General features: G+C 29.4%; 1 protein-coding gene across 1 annotated transcript in view; it reads right to left on the bottom strand.

The window, feature by feature from the left end:
- Positions 1-24,601, bottom strand: part of Rich (Guanine nucleotide exchange factor subunit Rich) — a 108,755-nt gene that overhangs the window by 8,620 nt on the left and 75,534 nt on the right. The window contains exons 17-22 of the mRNA XM_075360200.1: positions 18,994-19,118; positions 14,232-14,431; positions 11,233-11,537; positions 8,856-9,059; positions 7,805-7,979; positions 5,701-5,889 (exon numbers count right to left, since the gene is read on the bottom strand). Coding sequence (XP_075216315.1) covers positions 5,701-5,889; positions 7,805-7,979; positions 8,856-9,059; positions 11,233-11,537; positions 14,232-14,431; positions 18,994-19,118 — 1,198 coding nt within the window. The remainder of the gene's footprint in view (positions 1-5,700; positions 5,890-7,804; positions 7,980-8,855; positions 9,060-11,232; positions 11,538-14,231; positions 14,432-18,993; positions 19,119-24,601) is intronic.

Below are 24,601 nucleotides of genomic sequence, written 5' to 3'. Positions count from 1 at the left end.
TACTGCATTTGTCTACTATATGATAAACAGTAAATAAATAATGACACTTCCAGGACTGTTAATATGACATGATATGTGCAATAACATATTTTTGGTTTTTAGTAACGTAAGAAAATTGCTCACATTCATTCTCACATGTTTTTGATATATAACATTTAATTTTATCTCAGGTTGTAAATCCAATGTATTTTACGTCTAGTAATAAAATTTTGCTGAGTTATATTATTTAGAATGCTGAAAGATAATTTGAACAAGTGAGAGAATTCATTTATTGACATCGAGAAAATAGTGATATAATACTGCAGCATGACAAGGTCCGCCACAATCTTAATATTTCAGGTCATATTTTGGAATAATAATTGGAAAAAACCTTGTTTTCTTAATAAAAAATTTAGAAGAAAAATTCTTGTTACATTGTTTTAAAATATATTTTTTTATTAAAGCCATAAACAATGTTAATAAGAGAGGAAGGTTTTTCTCATTTATTTAATTTTTTTAAAACTCATTTCCTGTTATTACTAATCTTCAATTACTAATAATCATTATTTTATTTAATATTGTCATTTCTGCTTACTTTTTGTAGCTTTCATCCTTCTCTGGCTAAGGAAGTATCCCCTTACATTTTAACATGTAAATTTTTTCAACAATCTTTTGACTAATATAATGTTTCACATAGGAAGTCAAAAATAATGGAAATGACTTGCCTCTTCAGCTAATTTTCCCGCCAGGTTGACCTGACCGGTTCGACCAATTAGAAGTAAGAATGGGTTACTACCATTCACCGGATAGGAGGTACCATTTTTGTGAAAGCTTAATTTTCATTTACTAGTTTTTTGTACTAGTAAAACCTCACCATCTATGGTAGATCCTTTTTTTTGAACTTCTGACGAGGATGGTTGGCAGATGGATTGGAGTAACCCTAGTTATGGAGTCAAGATGTAAGTTATTAAAAATTTTTATCTTTGTACAGAATTAGAAAATAAGTTTAGAGCTAACGTTATTGTCGCAATGTAATCCGTATATTGAATTTTAAAATTACATTTTTTTTATTTAACATTTTGTAGCATACCTCTGTAAAAAATGTTTCACTTATAATTTAATAATTTGACGCAGACCAATTGAAATGTAACTATTGTTTTTTAAGTTTAAGAAAAATTATATTATTCACAGTATAGCTAAAGGTTTATTATTAATTTCGTAATTTTTTTTATTTGTGAAATTTGAATTCGGAATAATAAATTCTAAAGAAAGAGTTAAATTCTATTTTAAGATTTTTTTTTTTTATTATTTATTTCAGTGTCATACGAGAGTTTTAATAAAGTATAATTCATAATTAACCATAAGGAATAGTTGATGTTTGAAACTAATGAAATTACTAAATAAAAACTACCAAGTTAGGATGCAATAATCATATTTTAAATTTCAGGAAAATGTTTCAATGTGCTCAAGTTGATTTTTATTTTTTGTCTTTGGAATATTTATCTTTATTATTTATTTATTTTTAATTGTTGTTTTTGAGAATAAGTTTGTCAATAAATGGGAATTGACATTACTGTTATTATTATTATTATAATCAGAGTTGTTTTCATTTAAATCATCCTCTTATGGTTTTTGAGTTTACAGAATGATTATTTAATATTCTAGGAATGAGTTGCATTTTATGAGTTGTTTTACAGGTAGATATCCAAATTTTACTGCACAGGAGAATAGGGAATTTTCTTAATTTCATATAAATAATTCCCAGTTTCTTTAACTTTCACATTCATGGCACTTCACTAATATTTCCGAAAAGTTAATCGAACATTCAGTTAAGCCAATTTCAGTAACCTGAATGTATAAAGAAGTTCGAACCATTTCATTATCTTCACAACTGAATTAAGCCACATTAATCTCTATTTAAAGTTATTTGTTACTGCAATATTTTAAACAACATTTCAGTTATACCCGAGGATGGATCTCAGACTAGGAAAAAAAGGTTTTTTTTTTCTATATGACATATTTCATTGTGTTGCATAGCTATAGGCAGGTTCATCACTCTTAGTAAAGTTTTCTCTCATGTGAATACGAACCATGCGGTTTTGTAACTATTTCTTAGTTATAAAAAACATACGCTTTCGCATTGCATTATGTCCTTGAATCAACTGCAACACACATACCATTTTTCTATATAATTCATCCTTTGTATTTAATAATCCATTTATTTCCTGAACCCAAGGAATAAAAATATTCTTGATTTGGTTTACTTTAGACAACCATTTAACCCCACCGTCAATTTCAGATGGCCCGATTTGAGTATGGATTATAAACCCCCTTAAAATGGACCCCCACAACTTTTACATTTCAGGTACCCCGAGTATTAGGAAGCAGTAATAGGAGGAAAGGACCCAATCCCAGGAAAATGCACAGTTTGTGCACGTACTTCTGTGAAGAAGAAGCGAGCACTTATGCCACCCCCAGGCATCACCAGAGAAAAAAGTTGAATTTTTGTATGTTGCTCTAGGAGCAAATTTATTTTCCATTTGCACAGCAGAAACCTGACTGGTACTTCATAACAGAAGTTGGTGGAGGTGATTTTGATGACAGAATTTGATGAAGCCAAGATTGTTGTTACATAAATTTGGTGGAGGCACTGTTTCTATATTGTGAATCATGACAATACTTAGAAGAGAGTATGGGGTAAAGAATATTTTTTTTTAATGTAATATTTTTTCTAAATTTACATTAATTTTAAGAAATGTTATTGCGATGTCTAGGAAAACTAGAAATTTGTTACATTATAAACGTAAAATTTTGTTGAAGATCTTAACCAGAGAAGTGAAGAAGTCTTCAATGTGCCTGAGTATCACCTGGGATTTTTGAAAGCATGAAACAATTGTTAAATCAGTAACAACTACAGTGATTTCTATCAATGGAAGCCATTTCAAACATTTACTGTAGGATAATTCAAAGTAAAACTAGTATGCAAGTATTAATGCCTACTTAATATTAGATTTTTTTTAATTCTATACATTGTGAATTAAGTCTATTGTTTATTGTAATTGTGTAAAATTTATTAAATCATTCAGCTTCCTACAGTGATAAATAATTTTTAGCGAGTCATTATTAAGAGTGGATCTTATAAAATGGAAAAAACTATGTAATTCATAACTAGCATTTTAATTATATATTTTTAATTAAATTTTTAAAATATCCAGTGGAAAATTATGTCATCAATTTTTTGAAGTAACTTAGTTGTATGTCAAAAGGTTTTTCACAAATACCTTGTCATTTTGTTTAAAATAAAATTTAACAATATTTTAGCTAATAAAGCATACTTTGATAATTATAACTAACAATTATCAAGATACAAAAAATTAAAAAGGTCAACTGGCCGCCCACCATTTTAAAATTTGTAAGTGGTGTTCACACTACAATTTTTTATTAATTAAAAAAATTAGTGTTAATATGTATATCAAATATTATGATTACATCTATTATATTAAAACAATCAATGTAATACTACATTTATTATTATGATTTCTCAGTCTATTCTTGAGAAATAAATTTTTCTTTAAAAAACACAAAGTGGCAGGCAGAAAGAAAACAAAGTTGAAATCCCCAATTTTTTTCATAGATCACTGATTCATTTTGATTCATAGAATCTGAAATTGAACAATCAGGTACACTTTTTTTACGCTCCGTATACCATGTTAAATTAACAGAAGAATCCATCAGCTGCTCAGTGAATAGATATAAAAAGTATTTATTATTTTTTTTTTTAAAAGAAAAGAGATATTATTCTGCTGAGGAATATTTAATGGGTGATTAAACAATTGGTTCTGTCAGAGGTGTTGGTATTTCTGGTTCAATAAAACAGAGATTGTACTGATATTTTATACAATGATATAGAATCAGTTTATACATACTTTTGAACTGTATTAAGGTTAGATTAGAACTAACATATCATCTACCACAAATGTATTTTTTGTGTTGGAGAAAAATATATAATAAAAAATACATTATTATCATCAATATTATTTAATACTAATAATAATAAACTAAATAGCCAGTAGTTTAGATGTTATAATAATTCCTCAGTGCGGATGATGTTTAAAAATTGAAATGATCTAGTTTTAGATTTTAATTAAATTTGTTTATAAAGAGTTAAACAAAATTGAGGTTTTACACTATTTAAATTATTATTATTTATTATTAAATTATTTAAATCTTAATTCTGAATTACAGCAATGAGTCACAAATAAAATAGAAGAGTAACTCTTACAGTTTTCCCTACAAGTATTCAATATAAGCACCTTTTGTCACACAAACACATCCAACCGCTACAAGAGTTCATCTCACATTTTAACTAGCATGCCTGGAATAATGGAAACGACAGCTGCTTCAATCTTGTGTCTCAATTCGTATAGATCAGTAGGTAGTGAAGGCACATACGTAAGATCCATTATTAAACCCTGAAGGAAAAAATCACACAGGGGTTGGATTGTAAGACCTTGGAGACAACAAAAAACAATGTTCTGACTGATCCAACAGTTGGGGAAATCATCATTTAACTGATCCCTTTTTAAATTATGTCAGTGAGGAAGTGTACCATCTTGTTCCCAAACAAAATCCTCTGGCCCATCCTGCAGGTGAGGAAACAGCTACGTATGCAGCAGCATCCTCCAAATAAACAACTCTTATTATGCTTGCTTCACTAAAAAGAACAGTCGATAAACTGTTGGGATGCTGCACAGAAAACATTTTGTATATGTTAATCTTTCTCCTAAGATGAAATAATGCTGACCACTAAACACAATAAGATCAAGAAAATTGTCATCTTCATGCTGCCTTATTTTGTTTGCGAAGTTGGCATGTACAGCATAGTTGGTAGGCTTCAAAGCCTGTAATAGCTATAAAACAGTATGGATGCATATGTAAGCATTTCCTTAAAACATTCCACACTGTCATCATCAATATTGCTCGTTCACTGGCCTTCCTAATAGATTTTTTAGAACTACACAGAAAAAGTTCCCAGAAATATTCAACATTTTCTGTAAACAGCCTTGGTCATTCTGTACATTTCCTTTCACTCAAAGAGTCGGTCATCTCAAACTGATTATGCCATCAACGAATGTAATTGTCATTTGAAGGATCACAATTAAAGTTTCTACGGATTGCCATGTTGAACTCTAAATACAGATTCACAATCAACAAGCTGCAAAACATCGGTTCAGGATTACAATCTTTCCTAGTTATATGTCAATTGAAAAGATAGGTCATCAATCCACTAGCATGTACACAACTAAAACTGTAATTTTTTGCTTTTTGATTTTAGCCTTAAATCAACCCTATTCATCTCATCTGGGAGACATTAAAACAAATTAAACCCAGATCTACCTTTTGTAGATCTACTAGTTTTTTGACATTTTCTCTTTTTAAATTTATACCATAACTGTCAATAATCTCATGTATTTCTAAATAATTCTCTATACTACTTATTTTGTGTTTGTTAAAAATTAAAAAAAAAGAAAAATTAAAATATTTTACACTTAAATTACTTTGTTCAGGCAAAAATGAGAATTCAACTTATTACACAATTTCATGGAAAGATCATAAAAATGCAATTACATTGTGCTTAAACCTTGAATTATGTCATATAATGAATTCAGTATTTTCCTGTTAAAAAATGATATAAAACTTTTATAATAAGAAAAATTATACCATTCAGTTGAGCTCCACTGACACAAAGAAAGAAATCCATCCTTAAGTCTTGTCACGGATTCATATGACTGATCTGGGCTACGTGCAATATTTGTTGTTCTGTGGACGGCCATTGCATCTCTTAATAAGACAGATATAATTAAAGACCACTCAAGGCAGCCAGCTTCCATAAACAACTGTAATAAGTACCTGAAAAATAATTAAACAGATCACATCTCCAAATGTTGAATTTAAATTTAAGCATTCAAACTAAAAAAAACAATTAAAATTTAATTAGATGTTTAAAAAAACAACTTCAAGAATAAGGGTAATTTTATGTTTTATTATGTTTATTGTATACATTTTGTTTAAGCATTATGTAGAAATGCATGTAAGTTTGGGTCCTTAAATTATGTAAGTAAGAAACTGTATGTTTCATGATTTCCAGTTCTTGCAGATATACTGAGAAAATCTGTTGCAATGTAAGTGAACAATTTTGAACAAATAACTTAATACAAAATAAGAGCGCTGCATTTTCTACCACACTTATGTGAAAGAAAAGTGATTACAGTGGTCTTATAATTACAATGTTTAATATATAAATTTCTCTTAGAATCTGGCAACAATTGAATAAAAGGGAAAACTATTTAAAAATTCAGGTTTTTCAGAATTTTCCATCTTATTTTGACTAACAAGATAAATCTGATTTTAAACAACTTTTAAAAAATTGTGTTTTTTAAAGGGGAAATAACATTTCTAAATGAATTACTAATATGCTGATATACAAAAACCATTTACTTATTGTTCAAATTTATTTTTTAATTTTTATTCTGAGAGAAATCTCAGTGAACTGCCTACAAAAATTGAAATTTTTTTCTCAGTAAGCAGATTCTTCTGATGACAGCTGATGCTTTAATAGGGAATAAAACTGATATACAGTAAGATACAACAAATATATACAATAATTAAGATATTTAATCATATTGCTGTTTTTCTGTTATGTAAAAAGCCATTAATTATTTTAAATTCATTATTATTGATTTGCTGCATGATATAAAACACATTTTTATAAGCCTTTAAGGCTTGGGAAGCCTAAAGGGAGTCATTTATGGATTTTTAGGAAACAAAAGAGATGAAAATTGTAGTCAGTTGGTAACAGTACTTCTGCAAAAATACCATCAACTTGGATGCAACACATCCCTTAAAATCCATTTTCTCCACTCACACCTGGTTGTGGAGTTGTCAGTGATGAACACAGAAAAAGATTCCATCAGGATATTTCTGTAATGGAACAAAGATATCAAGGCAGCTGGAATGAAGCAATGCTTGTGGATTAATAAAATACAGTAGAATTTGAATGGTTACAGTATAAATGTTGATTAATAATATTGATTTTACAGCGATAGGTAGATTTTTATTCCATTATAACCGTAATATGAATAATTTATAACAGTAAGAAATTTAATATGTTAATTAGATTAAGGAAAATTAAATAAATTTTCTTATTTGTAAAATAATAACTAATATTTTTGTAAAGAACTCTTAGTAACTAAGTAAACTGTGAAAATAGTGAGTAAAATATTGGTTTTCCAAAAGTAGGTGAAAAAATCATTTTCTTAAAAAGGCTCGGGTAATGTCTAATCAAACTGAACTGTTTGGTACATAAGTAATTATAAGATATTTAGTGAAATTAAATTATTTTAATACTATATTGGTTAACAGAATTAAATAAATAGTTTTTATTTGTAAAAAAATGCTTTTTTAACCCTTTTGAGTAAGTCAATATGCTCTGGTGACTAGAAGATGTTATGATGAACTGCTTGTGATTATGTTCTAAGCTTAATTGCAATTAATTTCCAATCATAATTTAATAAATTTCTATTTTAGATCACTTAACTGGTTAATTTTATGGAAATAATTTTAAATACCAGAAATGTGTGATTTAGCCCAACTTAATTTAATTAAAGTGTTCTAGGTAAGGATATTTTTTAAATGTGAACAATGAATAACATACTTGTATAAAATTATTAATACTTGTATTAAATTACTAATTATACTAGTATAAAATATTAATGTTTTTAATATTAGTAAAACCTAATCCTCCACAAATATTCACATGCATTACCTCAGCTGGACTTCTGCTTTTGGTGAACCTTTATTTTGTTGTTGTGAAAAATGCTCTAATAACTGTACAGTTGGTAGACTGGTATTATCATTCCAATTATTATCGTTAACTGGTTCCATTTCATCGTTATCATTGCAATACCAGCTGTCACCTTCACTTAGCATACTTCTGTTATCTACATAAAGAAAAAAATTGATAATCATACAGTCTCAAATACTAAATGTGTAATAATTAAAGAAAAATTCATTAAACAAAATATTCATTTTATGGTTTATACTGTAATCCTAATAATGTTTTATACCAAACAAATTAAAAAAAAGCAAATCATCTCAAATTCAAAATTAATACTTAAGATTTACATACATGAAAGTTTTATGTTGCAAAGTATTTTTTTTTAATAAAAAATATATCAAAAGAAAGTACTAGTATTACAAAAATATTCTATATAATATATGTATATTAAATGAAAATGACAATTCTGCTAATTTCTGTCTGTATGGCAGTGGCTGTGAAATCACTACATTACTGAAAGTGTAAAATTAATATCTATGTCTTGTCTAAGAAAAAAAAAATTATAATGGTTTTTAGCAATTTGACCAAATTTCTAACAATTCCACATAAAGTTGTACACCTGGAAAAAAGAAAAGTTATACAGATAAAAAAATCTACAGATATTTCTTCAGTTATCTAATGATTTGTTTTCACGTATCTTTTATCAACTTCAAAGAGTTTTGATTAAGAAAAATTGCTGATTTCTTTTTTTTATTATATTACTTGTAATTTTATTTTTTGGTAATTTTACAAAAAAGTAACTATTTGGAAGCAACTAAATTTCAATATAATACATATATTTTATTTGCTATACAAAAAGGGTAACATGGTTTGCTGTCTTATCTGAGATCTATTTTATTACTTTAATAGTTAAAATTAAATGATTTTTAGTCAATCTAAGGAAATCTGAAGTGAAATCTATTTAATGAACAGACACAAAAAAAATTCTTTAACAAACTAAACAAACAAGCATACTTTAAATAAAGAATGATCTGTTTACCAGCAGCAGTTATAAGAGGATGTGTTAGAAGAGCTGGTCGGGAAGTAAATAATGCATCCTGACTGATATATCCACTATCACCAACCCTGCTGCTGTCGATAGCAATATCATCAATTACTCCACCAATAATGACTGCAGTTCCTCTATCTTTAATTGATCTGTCCCTCTCTTCTAGAAGTATAGGGGATGACCTCACTGATGAGCCTTTAAAAAATAAATGAGTGCATCAAAATTTAACAAAAAAAAAATAGAAAAAATCTTTATTTAAGAGAAAACATTGCGTTATTTTTTTCCAAATAAGTTTAATAAACTTAATTTTAATCACAAAATAACAAATAATAAAAAAAATTTATTAGCAAGCTAAAAATGATAAATTACCAATTTTTTTTTTTACTAATTCTAAGAAAAAATATTATCTACAATCCCTAAAATATGTTTAAAAAAATTACTTTTACCTATTTTAACACAAGATAAACCAGAGTTGGCAGATTATTCAATAAAAATATACTAAACAAACAAAATTTGTATATTAATCAACTACACTAACCACAAAAACTTCTACTATTTTGCTTTATTTTTTTTATAAAACTAAATAAATCCTTAAATAACTTCAATAGATATTAAGAAAGTTAATGCCATGAAATCTTGCTACAACAGCATCAAAGAGACCAACAGTTTTCGCTGCTGTAATTTTGATTTCACTATGAGGGTGAATTAAATATAAACAGCAATTTTTTTAAAATAAATTTATTGATTAATAATATACACGATTCATACTTTCATCATTTCTCTACAGTCTCCTGCATGATTTACACACTTTTTCAATGATTTGGAGGCTTGAATATTTCTTCTTCATAAAAGGTTTGAGGACAAGTCGTCAACCAATTGTGTATACACTCCTCAACGTCTTCATTGTTTTCGAATCGTTCTCCTCCAAGCGAATATTTTAAGGATGCAAACAAAAAATAGTCACAGAGAACAAATCTGGACTGTAAGAAGGGTGGCTGAGGGCTTCCCAGTGCATTTTTCCAATTTATCCCTTGTCAAAATGGCAGGATGCGGTCTGGCATTGTCATGGAGGATGACATCTCTGATGGGCATATCCAATCTTTTTGTTTCAGTGGGCAGCTTTTGCTGACTGCTGCAGTCGGAAACAGTAAGCCCCATTTACCATTTGTTGATTGTGGAGAAAGTCAATGGGTGAAACTTCCCTTGAGACAAAAAAAAACATTGCAAGAACTTTTCCAGCTGACAGACAGGTTTTGGCCTTCACTGGGTAGTTCTCATCCTTCCTTCCCCAAGCTTTACTTGCCATTTTTGACTCTGGAGGGTAATGATGGACACACATTTCATTACATGTGAAGATATGCCTCAAAAAATCATTCCCTTCTTGCTGAAATTGATTCAGAAGTCTCTCACAGAGCTCCAATCTGATCTTTTTTTTTATTTTTGGTCAATAACCTCAGAACCCATCAAGCATAATTTTGCTAAAAACCAAGATGATCAGTGATAATGGATTGAGCACTCCCATAGCTGATATCAACTTCTGATGCGATTTCTTCAAGAGTGAACCAGCGATCACCTTTGATAAGCTCTTTAATGGGAAGGATGTTGTCTGCTTTGAGACTTGACCTTTGGCATCAATCATGACTTTTGTTTTCTATACTTTCTCGTCTGCTCTTAAATTGTCTGGCCCACATTTATACTTTGTTCTGGGACAGTGTAGGACCCCAAACTGTACCTTTAAATGAGTTAAAATTTCCACTGGTTTAACGCTTTCATTAGTTAAACACTTTATGATTATACATTCTGCAACAGACGACCAAACCTCTTGCTCACTCATGGCTGACAACAAAACAGAGCAGAGGTAACCAAGGTGGTTTTCCCTCTCTAACACACCAAACCCCCACACTCCGCCATCCAGCTAAGAACTGCTTGCTGCATAAAATAGCATAATTACCATTTAAATTTGATTAATTCTTGTATAATAGGGCTATAATGTTTTCGAACTGTAATTTATTTGAACAAAATTTTCATTAAAAAATAGAATCTGAACAGAAAAGAAGCATGTACTCATTCTAAAATAAATGAAGGAACCAACGTCTGAAAATATTTTAAAATAAAACATTCTGATACGCATACAGCAATATGCGCAAAAACTGCAACAATACAATATAAACTAAAAATTGAAAAGAAACTTTTACTCAATATACATATATATTATCTATCCCAATTTTATGTCAATGTAAACAAAGTCATTTGTTAATAATTACGTTGATGATTTGTATAACCCTCCAAACAGCTAGTTACTTAAAAACAATAGATAAACTTCATTCTTCGCTATACATTAAAGTAACAGTATAAAATGCCATCTAACCTGATGTAGCAGAACTTTTTCGATATTGTTCTGGAAGCGTAGTTGTATTGAGCAAAATTTGTGGATATGGCCATGAAAAGTCAGTATGTAAATGGCGTAAAGCCAGTACAAAATCATCAACCCGTGCTGCTCTGTCTCTCTCACGAGCTAGCCAACCAACAAGTGGAAAATCAAGATGAGCACTCAATCTACCCAAATCACCCAGTTGGTGTTGACATAATAATCTACGAGCATGACGCTGAACCATAACATCCATAAAAAACTCTTCTGCAGAATTAGTATTCACTGTACAACTGCTACTATCCCTATAACAATCATCACATATCTATAAACAAAACATAACCTATCAAACAACTTTCAAATTCAGTAAATGATGTATGCTGTAAGTGTCAATAAATATTTAGCTCAATTGAACTGAAGATTATATTAACTACATCTGTGAAGCATTGTTTTTAACACTTTTTTATTGGTAATTTATATAATATTCTGGATGTCCCTAACATCTAGTGGAACTTTCTTGATTCAGGACCTGTAGGGATCTATATACCTTGCAGCTAGTGTAATGGAAAAGATCTGAATAAAATCTCATTAGAATATGAATAAAGTTGAATTCATAACTTCAAATTGGCAAAGTGCTAATGACTTTATCTTCGCAAATTTTGAACGGATTGAGACCATTATTTTTTTTTAACTGGGGTAGCTCAAAAAAAATAATAACTATGCCATCAGTTTTTACATATTATTTTAGATATAGTCAGATTTTACATACTTACTATACTCTTCTACCTTTTTATAGCTGGAACCAATCAACATATATTAATTGAATCGGATATTACATAAACACAACTATGTTTATAAATAGTATTGTCTCTGTTTATACAGGCAGAATTATAATTATAGAATGTACTCATATTCATGAGTTACAATATATTTCAATGATTATTATCTAAATTTATCAATTTTCTTCATATACAAAAATGAAGAGTGTGGTAAGTACATAAAAGCCAACTATAACTGAAATAATATGTAAAAACTGATAGTGTGGTAGTTATTATTTTTTCAAACTACCACAGTTTAAAAAAAATGATCTTGATCCATCCAAAATTCACAGAGATAAAGCGATTTTTCACACTCTGCCAATCTGAAGTTACGAATTCAGCTTTATTAGCAGGCAACTGCCATGAACCACTTCCCCCTCAATGACTACCGTGTGAGCTCGGTCTATTTTTCACTCATTTTTCAAAGAAGTTTAAACAAGTTTTTCATTAAGTTTTGGTCTAAAACTTTTCATCATATGAAAGCAGAAGTCTTAGAGAATAGATTGCACTTGAAATAGACACTAAAAAGTTCTTAAAAAGCCAAAATTGCCTGAAGTCGTTTCAAGAGCTAACTTTTGAAACAATAAAAAAGTTATTTTTGCTATAAATATTGGCTTTACAATAGACGGCCATTTTTAATGATTTTTGACATTTTTTCAGTAACTAATTAACAAAATTCAATATTTAAGGGCTTTAATTATAAGTTCTGCAAATGGCTACAACTTTTATTCAGCATCTTTTAGCCTAAGAATTTTACTTTGGCTTACAAAATTGAAAAACGGATTTTCACCCCCTTTGAACAGCCACCATTTTGTCCAGTTGCGTATAAAATAAACATGTTAAACTTACCTTAATCTACAACCTGCACATACTTTCCCTAAATTCGACTAATATTTTGGCAAAAAAAATCCCTACTGACTGGATTATTTATAAATACAAGTGAACAAATATTCTTGATTCATAAGTAAAGATCAATACACAGTAAAAAGCAACATTATTCTTACACGTAAAATATACTGATTTGAATGTTTTGACAACAAAATATGCTATAGAAACAATTCTTGAACTTACTGCTCTCTAAAATTTTATATTGAAGTTACATCTGTCCTATTCCATCATATGACTGGTAAAATGTTCTGCTTTTAGTGGTTTTAGCCATAATTTCTATAAATTAATGTAATTAATCATGGAATCACAATTTAAAAAAATGTAAAAAATTTGATTAAGAGAACTTTGATGTAATTAAGTAAAAAGGTTTTATGCAATTATGACTACATGCTAGATTTATTTTTACTGTTATACAAAAGTTTTAATAAATTGGATTTCTCCTTTATCACTGTACTGCAATGGGTAAAATCCTTTTGGCAATTTTCCTAAAACATGTCTACTAACTGATCACTTGACCGGTACATGAACAGCTTTCAATGGTTTTAGCCGTAATTTCTATAACTTATTACACATAGCAATATTATTTCATATGAAGTGAATATTATACATAGTATTCCAAATATACATAAAATATGATAAAACATTCAGTTACATCTTAATATGGAAAGTATAAGAAATTCCTATACTTGAGTAGTTTACAACATTAACTAACTTAAATGAAGTATTAATATGGAGCTGAAATAGCCATCCAAATACAAAAATAACCATGAGTACTATAAAATTATAATGGAAGTTTCTGTCCTTTTTTACTACAGTAGAAAAAAATAAAACTAACGAGGCAAAGGATTTCAATCCTCCAACCAACTCTTTAACTTTAAAACATAACACAAAAATTGAAAAAAAGAGCATTGACAGTTTGGAGCTGTACAACAATAAAGAATTCAAAATGCTTTACAGAGAAGAAAAAGCTATAATATACATTCCTATTAAAAATAAAGTACAGTAATAAATAAAAAAATCAATTTATAAAAATTTCATAAAATAGAAAAAACAAGTTTAACAGATAATCAGAGTTATATGTAACATTGTTTTTCTTGTCTAACGTTGTAATTTTGAAATACTACTTCATATTACAACAACTGCATTATGCTAAACTCTATTGAAATTCTTAGCCAATTCTATTATAGTTGAATTTCATTACCATAAAAGTTAAGTACTTTAAGAAATTGAAGACTTGTGTAAGTATCTATTAGAATATCCTGAATAATACAAACAATAAATACTTAAGTCTACCTCGTATCCAGTTTGCCAGTAGGTACAGATTTTTTCCTTCTCAGTTGTTGTAGTACTTTATTATTGTTATCAATGTGGCAAGTACCTGCTGCAACCTGACTTGAGGAAGTAGTCGTAGCAGAAGCAGTCTGAGGATGAGGAGCTTCAACAGACTGTATTTTAGGATTAATAGTCGTACTAAAACTACGACCTCTTGATACCTATAAAAAATTATATAAATTTAGAACTCTGCCTTATAAAAATAAATCTCTTTAATGAACATTTCTATTGTTACATTTGCATCCTCTAATTCAAGAAATTACACACTTCTTAAAAATTGAAGGTTTTTAAAAAACTGCTTAGATAAAAACGTTTTACTATACAATTCCTTCAAAGCAATATTCTTTGGTATATACACACTTTTTCCACTACCTACGCAAATTTTTAGAAACATTTCAGTAACCCACTCTAAAATATCATCTTAAACTGCTTGTCACATCATCAGCTTTCTTCTATCTTTTCTCCTTCTGAACACTGTCTAAGCAAGGGAACAAGTAAAAATCAGTTGTTGGCAAGTCTGGAGAGTATGGTGGATGTTCCAGGCATTACATTGTGTTATGCCAAGTACCACAAGTTTGGATCAATGTGCCGATGCACTGGGTTCTTGTTCCCATTTTTTAAGATGCTTCTTTTTACTACAGCCTGTAAACAACAAAGGATAAATGTATGTACATTTCCTTGTTCACTAACTGCCCTCATGAATGAATTTGTACTGAAAAATACACTATGAATTAAAAAAAGGAAACTTTCAACATAACTTTTCACTTTTCATTTGCTTTGTCCAAACAAAATTTCTTTGCCCACAGAAATGATGTACAAAAAACAGCATGTCTCATCTCCTGTTCAGAAAATTTTGATCTTGTTCACCATAGTTATGATCTCCTACCAATGCAAGTTTCTTTGTGATAAAAAAGGAAATAATTTACTGAACATGTAAGGTGAGTAAATGTGCAAAAAAGGAAATATGTGATGCAGCTATATCATCACATCATGAGTTGACTGTACTCATAAAAACCCCAAATTTCCTTATACGAATGCTATTTTAAATTATATGAGGCAGTCTTGGAAACTTTTTGAACCTAAGTAAAATTTAATGAATGTATGTAGAATGCACTCAATGGAAGCAACTGATATGTAACCCAAGATGGAGAGCAAAAGCTTCCATAGGCTACACTAGCATCAAATTAATGATGTGATAGCTTCTATTTCTACACTGAAAAAAAAAATTACAAAAATAAAATACTTATTTTTAAAGAATTTGTTTATAAAAAAAATTAACAAATGTTGGGATTTTCGAAACAATGTACTAAGACTATGCTGCTTGATAAGTTTATATCCTAAGATTGCTTTCTTTAAAATCTAATTGGAATACCCTATTGTCAGATAAATCAGATATAGTGTAAACAAGAGTAAAGGATTTTGAAAATGAATCATTCAATTAAAATCAGAAATTTATATATGAAAAAAAAAAAAACAAATAATAAACACATAAAAAACAAACTCTTTTGCTTAGTGGGTGTTTGACTCAGAACACCCATTATTAATCTACTTGAAACTTGTCGAACCCTTATTAGTTATCTACTTTAACTTTGATATTCGCATATTAGAATTTCACAAATTGTTTTATTAATACTTATACTAATACAGAATTTGCCAATCCAAAATTAATTCTAGTTGTAATTTATCATTATAACAAGTATCTTTTTTAATAGTTCTTTATTAAATAGTCGATGGATTAGCATTATTGTAACTGATCCATTGAAATATTTTTGCGGAGAGGCCTTTAATAATAAAGTTTCTCATACATGTATCTAGAATAAAACATAAATTATAAATTTTTTGAACAGTTTTCTCAACAATATTTTATGAACAAAATCAGTGCACTGAAGCTCACACCAACGAATACGAATATAAACTGCATCTTATCGATGGTCTCCCTGTCTAAGCCCATCACCATTCTTGAGTATTACTCAGTCTATGTGAATGCGTGTACGCACACTAACGTAATGCTTTCTATGGGAAAAGTTTGTTCCCATTGCGAGCACGATGTCACTATGATAAAATTTATTTTTAGCAAGAATGCGCAATAAGAACTGAATCATCAAAAAATAGTTTATTCTTATCTAATTATGCCGTGATTATCCACAATCAGTCTTCTCTGAATAAATCCATTTAACCTCACATTTTTTAAAATCATCCGTTGACGTAATACAAAATTTATAAAATAAAAAGTATATAATACAAAAAAAAAGTAACCAACTTAATTAAGCTCTCTATGAGCCTACTTTAAGTCAAAATTTAAAATGGTTACAATATAAACAAATTTTTCTAAGTAATACTGAAACAGTATTTTTTTTAGGTAAGCAGCTGCATGCTGTTGGCATATAATCGAAGAGACTTAAAAAGAACAAACAAGCAAACTTTCAATATCCAAGATTGAAGAAATCTTATCATTTATCCACTTTCATTACATTGAACAATTATTTCCTTTGGGAAATTTTCTCTGGGCAAGTTTTTTGCTTGAAAATAGCAAAAGCTGGGAATTTTGTTTCATCTGCTAAAATGCTAAGCAAAACTGTACATCTTTGATTTTCACAACCACCAGTCAGGTAGGAACATTTCTTTCACCAATCAAACTTATAGTTGAATTCTTTGGCATTTCAAAGTAAACAGGCATTTGATCAGCATTACCTATTTGTGATATTTTTAAATTGAATTTTTGCGTAAACCAATAACATATTGCTGAAATTCTGTAAGTTCTTCATATGCATCTGGTAATCTTTGAAAAACAGTGGGTTCGCCCTATTAAGTCAAACCAGATCTATACACAAATTTTTGAAACCAACTTCTGCTATCTGTAAAATTCTCAGTATTATGCGCTTAAGTTATTTGTTTTTCCTTTATAATGCACATCAATGTAAAAACTGCAAAACACTTTTGACTTTTTTTTCTTTAATAAATAAAGATTCTGTTCTTGCTCTAATCTGGGAAATTTTCTGCATTTTTATCACAAAATTATTGTCTTTTTGAAGAGTTGCCAAGCAATAAATCCTTTTTCTTTTGCCAATCTCAAATACATGACTCATCAGTGTCGTATTTTTTACCAGCTGCTTGGTTACCAATAATTTCATCTTCTGACACAACTTTTAATTTTTAATTTTTGAGAAATGAAATATACGCAGAATTTCTTTGTTTAAAAACATAACTTTTAATCAATAGGTACTTTTTAAAAAAGGAGAGGAAAGTGACCGAGATATAACACATTTACATGTTTGAAGTAAAAAAACACTACTGAAAGGTAATGAAAAGTTTGTGAAGGAAATTCATTTTGAAGTTAATAAAACTAGAAACTGGAATGTACTACATTTTCAGAACTCATTTCATTGTAGGTGAATAAAGAATAACAGAATAAAGAACTAATAATAGACATAACAATATTAACCCTTGTACTGTACCTCTAATGGTAGAGCTGGATGTTATAATAAAATTCATCTTTGTTCACATGTACCTATTTTTTTTATAAGCTTTCATAGTCACAGACAAATACAACATTGGCTTATAAAATAATAATCAAATATAATGGATTGTTCAAGCAATAATAATCATTCAATAATAATTAATGATTCAAATAAGACCATAAAATTTTAAATAGCATCATACAATTTTAAATAGGAAATGATGAAAAATGTTGTGGGATTAACACGAATAAATATGGTAATATATTAAAATTGTTGTTGTTTTGTCTTTCAACCTTGTTCTGCAGGTTATCAATTCCCAGCTATTGTCACTACTACGTTATTCTTTATGCTGCATACATTTTTTCCAAAAAATACTTTTCTTAATTTATCAAGGTAGATCATAGTTTACCTTCAGTATTCTCTTAACCATATTTCTGCTTAATTTATTATATTGTTGAATTTTTATAAATATAGTTTTTGCATGTATGTTTAAAACAAAATAAGGTGCCCTAGTAAAAGAATAACATTAAAATTATTAAGAATTAAACATTAAACATTAAGAATAACATTATTCCTATACGTGTTTTGAGAACTTTTGTAGCAACTGCTATTTTGTCAATGAGTTGCAAATTAAAAAAAAATTAAATTTTAAACTATAGTAAAAATACTTTTTTTTTTGACTACTCATTTAATAAAATGGATCAAATGCTAGAATTCCACAATTCAACAAAAAATTGTTGAATCAATTTTATCAAATGACTAAAATTTTAAATTAATAAATACTTATTTTATGTTTTTAACTAAACACACAGCTCTGATGAAGCAGCAATCCCTCTGAACTAGCTCAAAAATATATGTAAAAATTAAAAAGCGCAAGGATGAATTATTATTAAAACAAAATAACTTCAAATCTTTATTTCTTCCCTCTCAAACATTCTTGGACAATTGTTAATATTATAAAATTAATTACCACGGCTATATTTTATCTACACTGATTTGTATTTTAAATAAGCTTGCATTTTAATTTTTTTTTCTACTTTTAACTTCCCAAATTAAACTGAATTCGTATTTTATTTCAGATTTAATTTACTTCTGTTACCTTCATGTTCTTAAGTAACTTATATAACAGTTCTTACATACAAAACAAAATAAAATAACTTTAAGTGATACTATCAGTAAAAAAAAACATGTATTTTTAGCTACCAAGCTATTTTTGTATAACTTATAAATCAAAAGTAATAATAAAAAACAGAAAAATTCTATACCTGCATAGCACCCAACACTAATGACAGATCCTCCTCATTAGGAGCAACCGGCGGTGTCTGAGGTAAAATGCCATATTTTGAAGGCATTATGATAGAAGCTCTTGGAGATTCAACATCATTTGGATCTGTAAATTTATAATAACTAATTTACTACAAAAAATCTCTACAAAGTGGAAGTATTATTTACTGCTAATAATTTTGCCTTAAAAGATTACATAAACAACCTTTTTCCACTTTTCTAATCTTTCTTAACTTAGATGAATCTAAGTTTTTCAGATTTTTATGGCTGGATGCCCATACCATTGATTACATAAAGTAAGATGTGATACTACATGTGCAGTTCAGTTTATATTGTAGTCTGCAATTAAAATATAATATTTCAACCTCTTTTCTTCTTTAAGTAAACAATAAAACATAAAATAATTGCCATAAATTAACAATTTTTATTTTTTGAAATATAAAAATATCTTTTGTTGTATTTGTTCATAAAGAAAAATTTATTTTATGACATTTTTACCACAGATTGTAATAGACAAAAATTAAGTTGTACAGGAAAAGTAATTTTATTACATTATTACAACAATTTTGAAAGACTTTATACCATGATACAAACTCAATTCTATTATAATCATTCTAATATTATTTGAACCACTCACTCAGGCCAAACTGAATAACATGTGCATTACTTCAACAAAACATTACCAAAACACAGTACTGGCTTATAATATTATATGTTCATTAAGTGAGGAAAACTACAAACAAAAGTTTAAAAATTTCATATCGATTAATTTGATAAATAAATAAAAAGTTCAAAAAAGACTAACCTTAACTTCAAAACAAAATTGAACACTTTTTATTTTGATTTTAAATTGCTTCTTAAAAAAATTCTTGAGTCATAAATAAAATATTGCTGCATAACATCGTAATTCGCAGCCAATAATATTAGCTTGAAAGAACTGTTACCACATATATGCCTAGCTTAATATTGGTGGATGCAACGCGCTAGCAGCTCAGAAGTCAGTGGGAATACAGTATATGTATGTGCTTGTACAAGCGTCACTCCCACCACATAGCTAATCGTGCAGATCTCCCACCATAGCAGCGCTGTGGCCCCACCACTCACAGGCTCCAATAAAAGAGCATCATACACCAGAGTGAATTTTCAATTAGTCATCAACCACCACCTGGAGAAGACCAAGAAGAAGAAATTCCCTAGCTGGCTCAATGTGGGACCTCCTGGAGGATGACAACACCTCTGCCAGAGCAGCAGGCCTGGCCTGCCGAGGGAGCTGCTGGGCACGGACACTACCTTCTTGCTCCAGCTCACCAAGCTTCAATTGCCCTGGCCGATGGACTCAGCAGGAGCTGACCAAGCGTGGAATCACTTGGGGAGAACTGCCTCCACCATGCTGGTGTAAGACGACCAACGCTGACCCAACATGGCCTGGCTCTGGGGGCCACCACTGTCATGCTGTAATGGGGACCTAACTGCCGCTGAGGGCAAGCCCAGTCTGATTTCAATTGCCGAGACACAACTCCTCAACTACAGCCAAGTCGACTTCACCGGAAACCAGCTTCCAGACTCAACAGCTCTTCTCAGAGCTAACACAAAACAGGCCCTTTTCAGGGCCACCACTCCAGAAACCTCAAACAGCTCTTTTCAGGGCTACCATAAGGTTTTAAGGTGCCATGTGCCATCGAAGCCATTTGGCAACAAAACATAAGATAAATTTACGTTTAATGAGTTTAATAAAATTATTATTTCTCTACTGATTATAGAATACACAGAGCTCAACTAAGCCTGAAGCCAGCCAGATACACAGCCAACTACAGCTCAAATCAACCTATGTAGCTTCAGTCATGTCTTAAATTCTTTCAGTGTTATATTATCATTATACTAACTTGGCTGATCTGTGCTTAAATTATCAGTCTTATTTGTCTGTAAAACAAAGCTAGTCTATATCTAAGGAGCATTAGATGGATAATCAAGCAACTGTCAAACATTTTAAGTTATCAGTAATTGTTCCACAATTTTATTATTTTTTTTTTCAACAATATCAAATTAAAACTATAGATAAATAATCGGTCAACAAAATTAACTATTCAAAAAATCGGTGAATAAATGATCAGTTTTATTAGAACCTATATGTAAAAAGATTTTCAACTCATTAACTTCTGTGTTAGAGTGGTAGCATCTCATTCTTTCAACTGGAAGATTTCAGGTTTCAATCCTGGTAAGACATGGGTTTTTGTATGCTACAAATTTCGTTCCACATTCTACAAAAAGCTTAAGATTTATGTGGTGAATTAAGCATTGGCAAAAAAGCTCTCATTTTTAAGGTATAAGTCCAATTTGAATAATATATATGTATTATTTTCACCTTATTTTTATACCTTTTAATGTATATAACAGTAAGCTAAACATATTGAATTTCTTCTTTTTTTTTTTACGCATGTTCTCTATTTTGTACAAGCAACTGCATGCATTATTTTCATAAATTATGAAATTAACTTCAGCAAAGAAAAAAACAATTAGCTCTTACACCTATAAAATAACTTGTTTTGAAAGCAAGACTAATAAAATAAGAATAAAAGTTTATTCACAAAATTATGCAAAAAAAAGGAGGTGTATTAACACAGACCAGATTTTAAAAATAGTTTTGGTACACATCAAATCACACATTGTAAAAGAAAAACATCAGATTATGTTTTATAATGATTACAAATAAAGCAAGTGATTACATTTATTTTCGAGTCAAGAATAGAAGATTAATATTCAGAAAAAAAAAATACTTGTATTTGACTAAATCAATCACAATGTACAGAACATAGAACAGGCGTAAAAAAAAAGAAATTCAATAAATTTAAGGTACTGTTATATACATTAAAAGTATAAAAATATCAATATACAAGCTGTGATACAAATAAATGTAATAATTTGAGTGTTGATCTGTGTTGCAAGTAGAGATAGTATTTATGATTAAAAATTTTAGCTAGTTCTTTAAAAATCTAAGATAATGATTTTAAAGATGTTGACTATGGGGACATTTTGTTGATAACATCTACCATTACATTCCATACAAACCACTTATCCTCTCTTGTGAGCATAAGAAGTAATAAGCTTTAAAAAACTGCTTGATTGTAAAAACATGACTGTTTCATGCAATACTGATGCTATTTTTACAGTTCACTAAGGTATTTACTAATAAAATAACACAGAATTGACACATGGATTGGTTTTACCTGTAATTAATAGCAAATGACTGTTAATTATTGTCTACAGCATAAGAATGATGCTGCTGTAAATAAACTGCTCTGATAAAGTATAAGGTAACTCAGACATTATGAGAATTTGATATCAATTATTAATAAACAAGAGAATTATACATTGAGAAAAATACATACAAATACAAGAGAAAAATAGATTGTATAATTAGATGAGTCATAGCAGTAATTAAGATGCTTAAAACTTCAAATAATACCATCATCTTGTACATACAAGGTGTGTTCAAAAGTAACGAGAATTTTGAAATTTTGCGGGTTGTATTAGTCTGATTCTTGAGATTTTTTCATTTTTGTTTTGGTAAACATGTCTGAAAAATATCTGTTAGCCATATTGGATGTTAAGTCTGTTGTCAGCTGTCAAAAGGATAACATGTGTTTTGATACAATTGGCAATTTTTTATTTGTATAAATAATGGATCAGATAATTTATATTAAATTTTTCTATAAGAATGGAATAAAGTGTAGCAATGTTTTTAAAATGTTAAATATTGCTTTTGGTGATCTTTTGTGGGTAAAGTAAGGGTTTAAAAGTGGTATATGCATTTCCAAGGTCGTGAAGATGTTGAAGATGAGCGCCCCAGATGCCCCAGCATGTTAACAACTGATGAAAACATGAAAAAAGTGAAAGAAATGATTATAAATGATCGCCAAATCGCAATCAGAGAAGTTGCTGATAATGTTGGGATATCAATTGGCTCATGAAATTTTTTTGGATGTTTTGGGGATGAAACGTGTGATAGAAAAATTTGTTCAAAAATTGTTGAATTTCAAACTAAAACAGTGGCGAATGGAAGTTGCTCAGGAGTCACTAAAAGAAATCAACAATGATGCAGAACTAACAGGTCATAAAGGTGATAAAACATGGGTTTACGAATATGATGCTGAAACTATGGCTCAATTGTCCCAGTGGAGACATTCTGGATCACCAAGACTGAAAAAAGCTTGACAAGTATGGTCAAATGTGAAGGTTACGCTCACCATGTTCTTCGATTTTAACGGCATAGTGCATCATGAGTTCTTGCCACAAGGTCCCAACGATTAATATGGAGTATTACCTACAAGTTCAATGCCGTTTACATGAAGCAATCTGAAAATACGCCCAGAGTTGTGGCAAAACAATTCATGCCTTTTGCACCAAGATAATACGCCTACTCGCACTTCATTGCTTGTTCGTCAATTTTTAGCCAAAAACAACACTGTAATGATACACCAGCTGCCATATTCGCCAGACATGGCTCCGTGTGACTTTTTTCTATTACCAAAAATAAAGAGAATCTTGAACGGCCATCATTTTACAAGCATATATGAGATTATAAACGAATAGCTGAAAGAACTAAACACTATTCCAAAGATTGAGTTCCAGAAACTTTTGGGGATTGGAAAAGGCACTGGCGTAAGTGTACAATATCCAATGGAGACTATTTTGAAGAGAATAACATTAATGTAGATGAATAAATTTCTTTCAAAAAAAGAAAAATTCTCATTACTTTATGAACACACCTCGTACATTATCAATAGGTACAACCAGCAATACTTCTCATAATTAAAAATGAATATATTCAATAGTTGTAATATTGTCACTTGCTGAATATACAACTAAATTAAAAGTTTTAAGTTTGCATTTAAAACTACATCACTAAAACTAAATACGTTCGGTATAAATATTTTTCCTAAATACTAAAACTAACCAAGGAGTAACTACGGTACTGACATTAACACAAGCCACAGCAGCATTAATGTTCATAAAACTTAATCACAAACAAATTTTAAAGAAATTAAAAATCTTTCTCTATTCAAAGAAAATATTGTAGCAACCTGAGGGGATGAAACACAAAGTCATGACTGAAAAAATGGAAAAAAAGTCTAAAATGGCTTACAAACACAATGGACATGTTTTAAAATGAGAAGCAGCTTGATAGACAATAAGAAAAAGTCAGTATTTTTAGATTATAAATCAAACAAATTATCCAATCAATTATCTTAATCAATTATCAAATTATCTTATTCAATTAGAATCAAAGAAGCAGGTTAAATTTAGAAATTATGCTGAAAAGAAACAAAGGAATGTAATAGGAGGAGGAAAGAAAAAAGAAGAGAGAAAAAGTTCTCTTCAAAGAGGTAATAAATTGAATGTGAACTCTTCCTGTTTTTCAAAAAGTGGATCACAGTGAAGAAAGATTTTCCAGGTCAAATTCAACTGGCTGTGCAAAAGTATTGTGAAATTTACACAAATAAAAAAAAGCACTGGCAAAGCATTATTAAAAAAAAATAAAGTGTTCCTCTTTAAACCTATTGACCCAATAACAAATTCTGGCTAGTACTA

The sequence above is a fragment of the Lycorma delicatula genome, chromosome 3, assembly GCF_047948215.1.
Source record: "Lycorma delicatula isolate Av1 chromosome 3, ASM4794821v1, whole genome shotgun sequence".
Lineage (NCBI taxonomy): Eukaryota > Metazoa > Arthropoda > Insecta > Hemiptera > Fulgoridae > Lycorma > Lycorma delicatula.
Note: the sequence above shows the minus strand (reverse complement) of the source record. Positions and strands in the feature narration are given on the sequence as shown.